Raw genomic sequence first — 12,260 nt, forward strand, 5'->3', positions numbered from 1 at the left:
TCTCTACTGAAGACTCATCTCTTCAGTGGGTCATATGATTGAGTGTAGTCTGGCCCAGGAGTGGGAGGGTGAACGGAAAGGCTCTGGAGCAACGAACCGCCCTTGCTGTCTCTGCCTGGCCGGTTCCCCTCTTTCCACTGGGATTCTCTGCCTCTAACCCTATTACAGGGGCTGAGTCACTGGCTTACTGGGGCTCTCTCATGCCGTCCCTAGAGGGGGTGCGTCACCTGAGTGGGTTGAGTCACTGATGTGGTCATCCTGTCTGGGTTGGCCCCCCCCCCCCCCCCCCCTTGGGTTGTGCCGTGGCGGAGGTCTTTGTGGGCTATACTCAGCCTTGTCTCAGGATGGTAAGTTGGTGGTTGAAGATATACCTCTAGTGGTGTGGGGGCTGTGCTTTGGCAAAGTGGGTGGGATTATATCCTTCCTGTTTGGCCCTGTCCGGGGGTGTCCTCGGAATGGGCCACAGTGTCTCCTGACCCCTCCTGTCTCAGCCTCCAGTATTTATGCTGCAGTAGTAGTTTATGTGTCGGGGGGCTAGGGTCAGTTTGTTATATCTGGAGTACTTCTCCTGTCCTATTCGGTGTCCTGTGTGAATCTAGGTGTGCGTTCTCTAATTCTCTCCTTCTCTCTTTCTCTCTCTCGGAGGACCTTAGCCCTAGGACCATGCCCCAGGAATACCTGACATGATGACTCCTTGCTGTCCCCAGTCCACCTGACTGTGCTGCTGCTCCAGTTTCAACTGTTCTGCCTTATTATTATTCGACCATGCTGGTCATTTATGAACATTTGAACATCTTGACCATGTTTTGTTATAATCTCCACCCGGCACAGCCAGAAGAGGACTGGCCACCCCACATAGCCTGGTTCCTCTCTAGGTTTCTTCCTAGGTTTTGGCCGTTCTAGGGAGTTTTTCCTAGCCACGGTGCTTCTACACCTGCATTGCTTGCTGTTTGGGGTTTTAGGCTGGGTTTCTGTACAGCACTTTGAGATATCAGCTGATGTACGAAGGGCTATATAAATACATTTGATTTGATTTGATTTGATTTGATTTTGACTGCTTAACAGGGACGCATTGGAACCCAGAGCTTTCTAAATAAGAGTCCCTTCCTGATTGGATTTTTCTCAGGCTTTCGCCTGCAATATCAGTTCTGTTATACTCACAGACAATATTTTTATTTTGTCAATTTATTAATGGTACTTTAATCAAGGATGCCAATAATTTTGAACCTGTCTGTATATAGTATAAAATGACACTATATAGACTCAGTGGTATAAGGCACTGCATCTCAGTGTTAGAGGCGTCACTACAGACCCTGGTTCAATTCCAGTCTGTATCACAACAGGCCGTTATTGGGAGTCCCATAGGGCGACACAATTGGCCCAGCGTCGTCCGGGTTATGGTTTGGTCCGGGTAGGCCGTCATTCTAAATGAGAATTTGTTTGCAACTGACTTGCCTAGTTAAATAAAAGGTAAATAAAAAATGGATTCCTGTCTCTCAGGCTCATACTATAGAAGAAGTAAAAGCTGCATTGACCAACATCTCCATATCTCTGTAGTCGGTAAACATAGTGTAACCAAACAACATTGTCATCTGTTGTCGCATATGTGACATACTTCATATTCTACGGTTGAAACATTTTCTCTTCCAATGAAGGAAATAGTTAGCTAGCAATATTTTAAATACAGATAAATACATTAATCATACTCACAGAGTAGCACATAAAGTGAAGTGTGCTCCATTCTGAGCCGCTGGTAAGTGACTGTCGACACCAGCGTGTCCTCCGGACCCTTACAGTTCCTGCGGTCTGTGACACGAATGGGGCTTTGACAAAATTAGAAAGGTACAGATGCTTAAATAGCATCTATTGTCATGTTCATTTCTACACAACTTCCTCTTACTGTAAAAGTAAATGGACACATCAACACTGTGGTCTTTCTGTGGGAGGAAGAGAAAACTATAGTATGTGAATAATAACATATTTGTGTAAAAAGTGAAGTCAATATTGACCATACCTGGTCATGTTTACATTTTCAGTACAATCTTTAATGTCACTAAGAGAGGTGTCAAAGGTTTGAGGTCATGGCATGTTTATCATTTGGTTTATGTTGTAGCTATTTGGAGGTCAACTGCATGTGGATGTTCTTGAGTTACAGTCTGTCAACTGTTCAAAGTATTAACCCAGGAAAGTAGTGATCACAGTGATAGATTGAATGTAAAATATAAATTAATAAGTGAACTACAGATAATAGATGCTGCCAGAACATTGTCATTCTTCTCTCTGAAAAGGACATAAATCCATGCACAACTTTTCATGTGTACTCATCAGCCCAACAACTAGGTTCTTGCAGGTTTTTGCATATGACTACAACCATTTCTCTATTTGACTCTCTCTGATCAGCATCACACAGCGCCTTCCTTCACAAACCCACACTGCTAAAGAGGAAGAGAGCAAACCATGACCCCTCAACTATGACAAACAGGTGACCTAATGTGAAGTTTCTCAGACTTTTAATTTCATACACAAAAAGTCAAACTTAACCAATTACTTATTTAGTGTTATTATGCAAGTTGAGTGGACTTAAAACGGACAATAATTTGAGCCAATGTGTTCGTGTCTTTAGTCAAGAAACTCTGCTTGAAGTCAGTTGTATTTGAACAAACTTGTTGAGTAAAATTACAAATTCATGTTTGCTCAAAATAACTCAAAACCACACCAATCATTATCATTATCATTATTTCAGCACGATCTCTTGCAGGTTGATTTTCAGAATGGTTTGTTTCAATACCTGTGTATTTGCATGTACTTTAGAAAAAAATTATGTTATCTATGTTTGTGTAGCATAAGATTAATCAACCAATTAAACTAATCCAATAGTAGTCACTTCACTTCACTTTGCAAGCCAACATAATGTGACTTGCAGGCTTGATATGGCCAGTAAACAAGGAGTTTCAGACCAGTGTGTTAGTGTGTAACTAGGCCCTCCAAGGCTTTATGATACCTGTATATGTAATGTGTGTCATAATGAGTTTAATTTTAAAGACAACATATTCACTTAGGCACTCAGTTGGTGAAGGCTAGAGTACTTAAAACCATTCAATACAACAATAATGTCTCTGTAGCAAACAAATACAGTCATGAGTGTTAATTACAATTCACTCTAAATGCAAGGCACTCAATGTACGCACAAAATTAGAAACTTGTTTATTCTGTGAACGGCATATTTTTTGGAAGTAATTGAATTCCATCTGGTTATTGGGACCGGCATGAATGCCATTTTGGACATGCGGACAAATCAAATAAGAACAACTACAATCCACATGTAACAAAGGCTCTCCATCATATACTCTCTGATTATAACCTCAACAATGCCTAACCAGCACATAATCCTGATGCAAAAGAGTACACTTTCTATTCACAGGCATAAATCAACCTCACTAATCAATGTCACACTATTATCTACAACTCTTTTCTTTAATCAAGAAAGATACATAGGAGCTTGTCTGATCACCACGCCTACTAAATCAAATCAAATCAAAATGTATTGGTCACAAACACATGGTTAGCAGATGTTAATGCGAGTGTAGCGAAATGCTTGTGCTTCTAGTTCCGACAATGCAGTAATAACCAACGAGTAATCTAACCTAACAATTCCAAAGCAAGTGTAAAGAGATAAAGAATATGTACATAACTATATATGAATGAGTGATGGTACAGAACGGCATAGGCAAGATGCAGTAGATGGTATCGAGTACAGTATATACATATGAGATGAGTAATGTAGGGTATGTAAACATTATATTAAGTAGCATTGTTTAAAGTGGCTAGTCATATATTTTTACATCAATTTCCATCAAATTTCCATTATTAAAATGGCTGGAGTTGAGTCAGTGTGTTGACAGCAGCCACTCAATGTTAGTGGTGGCTGTTTAACAGTCTGATGGCCTTGAAATAGAAGCAGTTTTTCAGTCTCTCGGTCCCTGCTTTGATGCACCTGTACTGACCTTGCCTTCTGTATTATAGCGGGATGAACAGGCAGTGGCGGTTGTTGTCCTTAATGATCTTTATGGCCTTCCTGTGACATCGGGTGGTGTAGGTGTCCTGGAGGGCAGGTAGTTTGCCCCCGGGGATGCGTTGTGCAGACCTCACTACCCTCTGGAGAGCCTTACGGTTGTGGGCGGAGCAGTTGCCGTACCAGGCAGTGATACAGCCCGACAGGATGCTCTCGATTGTGCATATATAAAAGTTTGTGAGTGCTTTTGGTGACAAGCCAAATTTCTTCAGCCTCCTGAGGTTGAAGAGGCGCTGCTGCGCCTTCTTCACGACGCTGTCTGTGTGGGTGGACCAATTCAATTTGTCCGTGATGTATACGCCGAGGAACTTAAAACTTACTACCCTCTCCACTACTGTTCCGTCGATGTGGATACGGGGGTGCTCCCTCTGCTGTTTCCTGAAGTCCACAATCATCTCCTTTGTTTTGTTGATGTTGAGTGTGAGGTTATTTTCCTGACACCACACTCCAGGGCTCTCACCTCCTCCCTGTAGTCCGACTCGTCGTTGTTGGTAATCAAGCCTACCACTGTAGTGTCGTCCGCAAACTTGATGATTGAGTTGGAGGCGTGCATGGCCACGCAGTCGTGGGTGAACAGGGAGTACAGGAGAGGGCTCCGAACGCACCCTTGTGGGGCCCCAGTGTTGAGGATCAGCGGGGTGGAGATGTTGTTACCTACCCTCACCACCTGGGGGCGGCCCGTCAAGAAGTCCAGTACCCTGTTGCACAGGGCGGGGTCGAGACCCAGGGTCTTCGAGCTTGATGACGAGTTTGGAGGGTACTATGGTGTTAAATGCTGAGCTTTAGTCGATGAACAGCATTCTCACATAGGTATTCCTCTTGTCCAGATGGGTTAGGGCAGTGTGCAGTGTGGTTGCGATCGCGTCGTCTGTGGATCTATTTGGGCGGTAAGCAAATTGGAGGGGGTCTAGGGTGTCAGGTAGGGTGGAGGTGATATGGTCCTTGACTAGTCTCTCAAAGCACTTCATGATGACGGAAGTGAGTGCTACGGGGCGGTAGTCCTTTAGCTCAGTTACCTTAGCTTTCTTTGGAACAGGGACAATGGTGGCCCTCTTGAAGCATGTGGGAACAACAGACTGGGATAAGGATTGATTGAATATGTCCGTAAACACACCAGCCAGCTGGTCTGTGCATGCTCTGAGGATGCGGCTGGGGATGCCATCTGGGCCTGCAGCCTTGCGAGGGTTAACACGCTTAAATGTTTTACTCACGTCGGCTGCAGTGAAGGAGAGTCCGCAGGTTTTGGTAGCGGGCCGTGTCAGTGGCACTGTATTGTCCTCAAAGCGGGCAAAAAAGTTATTTAGTCTGTCTGGGAGCAAGACATCCTGGTCCACGACGGGGCTGGTTTTCTTTTTGTAATCCGTGATTGACTGTAGACCCTGCCACATACCTCTTGTGTCTGAGCCGTTGAATTGCAACTCTACTTTGTCTCTATACTGACGCTTAGCTTGTTTGATTGCCTTGCGGAGGGAATAGCTACACTGTTTGTATTCGGTCATGTTTTCTGTCACCTTGCCCTGGTTAAAAGCAGTGGTTCGCGCTTTCAGTTTCACGAGAATGCTGCCATCAATCCGCGGTGTCTGGTTTGGGAATATTTTAATCGTTGCTATGGGTACGACATCATCAATGCACTGTCTAATGAACTCGCTCACTGAATCAGCGTATTCATCAATGTTGATGTTTGACGCAATGCGGAATATATCCCAATCCACGTGATCGAAGCAGTCTTGAAGCGTGGAATCAGATTGGTCGGACCAGCGTTGAACAGACCTGAGCACGGGAGTTTCTTGTTTTAGTTTCTGTTTGTAGGCTGGAAGCAACAAAATGGAGTCGTGGTCAGCTTTTCTGAAAGGAGGGCGGGGGAGGCCTTGTATGCGTCGCGGAAGTTAGAATAGCAATGATCCAGGCTTTTACCAGCCCTGGTAGCACAATCGATATGCTGATACAGTTTAGGGAGTCTTGTTTTCAGATTAGCCTTGTTAAAATCCCCAGCTACAATGAATGCAACTATGGTTTCCAGTTTGCATAGAGTCAAATAAAGTTTGTTCAGGGCCATCGATGTGTCTGCTTGGGGGGGAATATATACGTCTGTGATTATAATTGAAGAGAATTCCCTTGGTAGATAATGGAGTCAACATTTGATTGTGAGGAATTCTAAGTCAGGTGAACAGAAGGACTTGAGTTCCTGTATGTTGTTATGATCACAACACGTCTCGTTAATCATAAGGCATACCCCCCCGCCCCTCTTCTTACCAGAAAGATGGTTGTTTCTGTCGGCGCGATGCGTGAAGAAACCAGCTGGCTGCACCGACTCCGTTAGCGTCTCTCTCTCTCGAGTGAGCCATGTTCCCGTGAAGCAAAGAACGTTACAGTCTCTGATGTCTCTCTGGAAGGCTACCCTTGCTCGGATTTCATCAACCTTATTGTCAAGAGATGGACATTGGCGAGTAGTATGCTAGGGAGTGGTGCGCGATGTGCCCGTTTCCGGAGCCTGACCAGAAGACCGCTTCTTTTGTCTCTTTTACGACGTCGTTGTTTGGGTCGTCGGCTGTGATCCAATCCATTGTCCTGGGTGGAAGGCAGAACACAGGATCCCCTTCGGGAAAATCATATCATAAAATCAATCATAAAATCAATCATTCCTGGTCGTACTGATGGTGAGTTGACGTTTCCCTTATATTCAGTAGTTCCTCCCGACTGTATGTAATGAAACCTAAGATGACCTGGGGTACCAATGTAAAAAAACTAAATACTGCATAGTTTCCTAGGAACGCGAAGCGAGGCGGCCATCTCTGTCGGCGCCGGTCAGTGGAAGTCCTCATGCTCAGAGATGTAGTGACATTTCAGAATCTCCTAATTGTAACTAGACCTTCAAAGAAAGGCATAAGGCCTTATGATATTCTGTAGATATGAGAAATAATAAAGGGAGAAGATTACAATGGTGAAAAAGAAAGCAAATAGTGTAGTTTGTGATGAAATTAAACAGCAACATCTAGGCCTATCTACAGAATATACACTTGTAAGATGGAGAGGGTTCCACATCTATGGAAGGCCCAGCTTATGACCACATCCTGTTCAGCTCACAGTACTTCCTGGTAGGGAAAAGGGGGGCCTTCTGGGCGTCCAAATGTGATCTTGTCATACAGAGTCTGCAGCTACATGTGACAGATAATCAAGAAGAAACTATTTCAGCATCAAGAAAGGTACTGACTATTCTCAAAGTAGACTACATAGTCTTCCATTCAACCACAGACATTTTACCATTATGACCATTTATATCTTACCTTGTTCAATCTTGGGATAACCAGATCATTGACAGTTTCATAGATGGATACTGGGTTTCGATGACTGTTTGATCTTGTCTGGAATCAAAATACAGCCCATTACAATACAGTACATACAGCTTTAACACATTCAGATACATAATAAGGCAATGTATACTTACATCTCTAATTATTATGTTGTCCATAACATCAGCATATATTGTGTTGTCAATTAGATCTTCTGTGTTTTATAAGAACAAAATATCAACCAATCAGAAACATTTTATACGGGATATCAACAAACATACCCATGAATTAATTAGGGGTTTTTCTCATTTCTAGCAAATCCCCCCCCAAAATCATAGCAGCTGAAGAATACTTCTAGAACCACCTGAAATGTCACCTTAAGTATAGCTGAGGCCCCTAAGCTGTACATACCTGTGTTACTTTGGCCCCTGCAGTAGCAGACTGCCACAGCTACAGTGAGGATCAGCACCACAGCGCCTCCCACTGATATTCCGATGTAGATGGTATACCACGCCAGTCCTGTCACATATTGTACAACACACACGATTAGACTATACAATATGATAAAGACTGAATGTCTCTATATCATGTACAGTACATCCAATGTAATCACATTGCGTTCAACATTATCGTATAAGCACACTAAAAAGTGTATGGAAGGGATTATTATGATATCTAGGTACCTGGGGTGGTTGTGTCATTACTACACTTTGCCATCTCAAAAGCAGTTTTCCAACTGACTAGGTTGGAGGCGTTGCACTTTACACTGATGTCTCTCTCTGCTGGTGAGAGAGAGAAGTGAATCTGCTGGGCGTCCCCGTAGATCTCATTGTCTCTCTCCCAGGTGTAGGTAATGTTGGGGTAGGAGGACACGTTGCACACCAGCCGTACCGTACAGGAGTGGTTGGCCAATAGCTTGATGTCTGTCTGGATCGCCACCTTGGATATAGGCTCTGACCAACCAGGAGAGAGATAAAGACTCGTAATCAGTCTTCTAAATGAACCCTACCATAGCCATACCACCAGGAGAAAGACAACTTGAAAATGGGATGGATATTTAACAAAGCACGTGAGTTAGGTCAGTATAAAACCACAAAACCTGTGTTATAGTTTAAAGATCATCAGCCATGGTTATGGATATAAATAAGAGTTATATCAAAATAGGATTAAAAAAATGGTGATAACAGCCTACCGTGGACCTTCAGAGTGATGGTCTTACTGTAAGTAGAAAATCCCCTGAAGTTTTTGGTGTTCATCTTTAGTCTCCCCACAAACTGGGATCCAGGTGAATATACAACTTCGGTGTTGAATTCTGCAATATCCTTTCCCATATACTTCCACACCAAGGATTTGAAATGTCCCATCTCTAAGCCTGCCAGCAGCTCCACGGAGTCCCCCACTCTCTTGTTGATGATCAGAGGAACACCCACACCTGAAACACACAAATACACACGTTATTCTGACATCAATCAATGGTTGCACACTATATTACAATGATCTTATTACTGTATAATTATTCATGTAAGTACGATGTAGCATGTGATGTAATTACTCATTGTTACACTGCAATACTTGTTACAGAGTGACTGTAATACTTGTTAAAATGTGCCTACATGAATAATTACACAATAATACACTACAATGCAAAGTCCTACATAATCAATAATAGATAATAATGGATTGGATTTATATATCGCATTTCCAGGTTTAATTTATGCTTTACGTGGCACTTTGTATATTTTCACTTTATATCTTTACGTATCTGAGTGTGTGTCCTTTTTAACTTCATTAAAGTCCACTCCTCCCCCACATTCAGTAGAACAGGATGAGATGACAGGAAAAGAGAAGTGGGGGTGGATCTGATAACCCCTCCTCGGTTCACAAGTACAAATACCTCTGTGTTTACTGTGTATTTGTTCACCAGAAATGCATCATATACTGCATGAGCAACGTTATAATTACATATCAGTCTGAAGTAAAGAATTATAAACCCTTACACGAAAAATCCTCTGTCTTGAATTAAGAAAAAAACACAGTTACAGTTCATTTAAGAATTTAAGACATAACTGCAGCTATCCCAGTCAGACAATGTATCATATTATTTAATAGAAACAATAATTTGATACAGTCCCATATCCCCTTAAATGTAGTGAATGACAGCCATTAGGCACAGGGTCATAAGATCTGTTGCGTTCTAGAAGCACTGCAACAGCTGCTGACCCAACCACACCATTGGCACTCATTCAAAACTGCAGAATACACACATCATGATATGTTCCTGAATAAAGGTATTATGTAGGTGTTCAAACAGTAATAAATCAATTGTTTTGAGTTATCCAACCAATCACTGATGATTGGGCATGCTTACAGGCAACACACACCATGTAAAAACCAACAAGGAAGTTAGAGAAAGCTGACGGTTTTCCTCACTTCATCATGCAAGCAAGCTCATGCAATAGATCCTGTTTGGGGATGATTCTATCCTCTTGGTTTCACATTAGAATAAGGAGACCATTGAAAAGACCCTAAGCAGACAACTGACTAAAGTCAGTAAGTGGTTATCCATTTAGGCAAGACATAATGTATTCTGTTTGGTTCCAAACACAAAGTGAACAACTCTTCCAACTTCTTGGTCAAGTTTAATAGTGTAGCGGTGAAGGAAAAATGCTCTGTTACATTCATTGGGATGTGAACTGGACCAACACATGACATGTGAACTTGTGGCTCTGAAGGCCATTGGGAATGTTCACTCCAGAACACATTTCCCGGCAAGAGGACCCTGGCAACATCTCTGATACAGTGCCACTATGACTATGCTTGTATCTCATGGTTCAGTGGCATAACAAAAAATCTGAAGGACAAACTTCCAATGGCCCAAAACAGTTTCGCCAGTTTCCAGGCGATCTGGTGGTGGTGCAGATTAAACTGTTGATGTTTTTTAAAGTGATACATGACCTTTCCCCCAGTTACCTGTCTGGTTATTTTAATTTCATTAGAGACTCTCATAGCCATCACACCAGAGCCAGTGTTGCCAATATGAGACTGCTGCTCTATAGGAGCATGGCTGGAAAAAGCTCTTTCCTTAACACTGGTGCAGAGGAATGGAATGGTGTACCAAACCATATAAAATCGATCAATACACTAGGGAGTTTTAAGATAAACCTTAAGAAAGGGTTTATGTGCAAAATGCTTTAAAACTGTGCAAGTATAATTGTTTCAATGAATGTTACTTGGTAATCTATTTTATTCCTTTTACGGGTTCCTCTCTAATGATGAGATGTATTTTGTTTTCATGTTATCTTGTGTTTACTGTATTTTTGTTTTATTGTATTTTCAAGAGGACCACAATGGGGATACGTTTTTAAACTTGTTTGTGTCATCCTCGTTGATGGTTCTACATTGTTTAAAATGTTGAAATAAATAAAAATAGTGACAGAACTTATCATAGTGGAGGTTAGAGAGTAGGACAAGTAGTATTCCCTGTTTGGAGAAGCAGGAGAAGGGACCACCAGACATCTCTTTAAGGCTTTGGCTGTTTCCTCTGGCTGTATGTCCTTGTCTTTCACTGTCACTGATAGCTAGCGGTTGACTAACCAAAACACAGAGAATAAAGAGCAGAAACTTCCTTTTGATGAGGCCTGCTGTTCTATGAAATAATTATTTTATGTTAGCTGAAAAATAGGTCACATTCTACCCCTTCACTCAGGTGTGCCTGGCTTCACTTCAGAACAGACTGAATCTGCCTCAGGTGGGGTTGTTGTTTCTATAAGGGGTGAAGATAAAATATCAGAATAATATTACTAATTATTTACAGAATTATCACGTTTCAGGTAAAACCCAGATGCAGACAACGTCGAAGTAACAACAGTTTATTAATCTAACAGGGGCAGGCAAAAGACAGGTCAAGGGCAGGCAGGGGTAAGTATTCCAGAAAGGTACGGCAAAGGTACAAGATGGCAGGCAGGCTCAGGGTCAGGGTAGGCAGGAGACAAAGGGCTGTGAGACATGGGTTTAACTCTGGACACATGAAAGTTAGGATGCATACGAAGGGTCCAGGGCAACAGAAGACGAACAGCAGAGTGGCTAATGATTTTGGAAATGGGAAACGGGTCGATTAACCGGGGGGGAAGAGTTAGCGGGATTCCACCCGGAGGACAGACTGACCGACGACCCAATGAGGGTGCAGAATGCCTTCCAGAACCGGGACGAGAACTGAGGGCCCCGGTCAGAGACCATGCCGACTGGTAGTCCATGGATCCGGAAGACGTGCTGCACCATAAACTGGGCCGTCTCTTTGGCAGAGGGTAATTTGGGGAGAGGAATGAAGTGGGCGGCTTTAGAAAACCGATCCACCACAGTCAGGATGGCGGTGTTGCCATCAGATGGGGGAAGACCCGTGACCAAGTCCAGGGAGATGTGAGACCAGGGACGGTGAGGGACAGGAAGATGTTGGAGGAGACCAGCCGGAGCTTGTCGAAGAGGCTTGTTTTGTGCATAAACCGCGCAAGCGGCGACGAATGCGGAGACGTCAGGGACCATGGTAGGCCACGAGAAGCGTTGTCGCACAAAAGCCAGGGTTCAACGGGAGCCCAGGTGGCAGGCCAGTCTGGATGATTCAGGCACAAACATTTGGTTATCTTGACCCCTCCCCCTTGGCTGGGATCGCTGCGCCTCCCTGACCTGCTTCCAGCTGAGTGCCGTCACCAGGCACGAGTTGGGAAGGATGGTCTCGGGCTCCTGGGTAATAGCCATGGGGCTATAACGGTGAGACAGCACATCCGGCCTGACATTCTTGGATCCCGGCCGATATGAGATGGAGAAGTTGAACCGTGTGAACAGCAGGGCCCATCTAGCTTGCCTGGAGTTGAGGCGTTTCGTGGTGTGGAGATACTCTGTTT

At 43.5% G+C, this 12,260-nt stretch overlaps 1 protein-coding gene across 1 annotated transcript; it reads right to left on the bottom strand.

Moving 5' to 3' along the window:
• Window positions 1–1,696: 1,696 nt before the first annotated feature.
• LOC110500841 (SLAM family member 8-like) lies at window positions 1,697–11,858 on the bottom strand. The gene is made up of 5 exons (XM_036956509.1): window positions 11,786–11,858; window positions 8,555–8,794; window positions 8,046–8,315; window positions 7,774–7,893; window positions 1,697–1,806 (listed from the first exon to the last, which is right to left on the bottom strand). Exons 1-5 carry the CDS (start codon window positions 11,856–11,858, stop codon window positions 1,697–1,699), a joined length of 813 nt encoding a protein of 270 aa, XP_036812404.1.
• Between the last annotated feature and the right edge of the window lie 402 nt (window positions 11,859–12,260).

This window comes from Oncorhynchus mykiss, chromosome 21 (genome assembly GCF_013265735.2).
Source record: "Oncorhynchus mykiss isolate Arlee chromosome 21, USDA_OmykA_1.1, whole genome shotgun sequence".
NCBI classification, from domain to species: domain Eukaryota; kingdom Metazoa; phylum Chordata; class Actinopteri; order Salmoniformes; family Salmonidae; genus Oncorhynchus; species Oncorhynchus mykiss.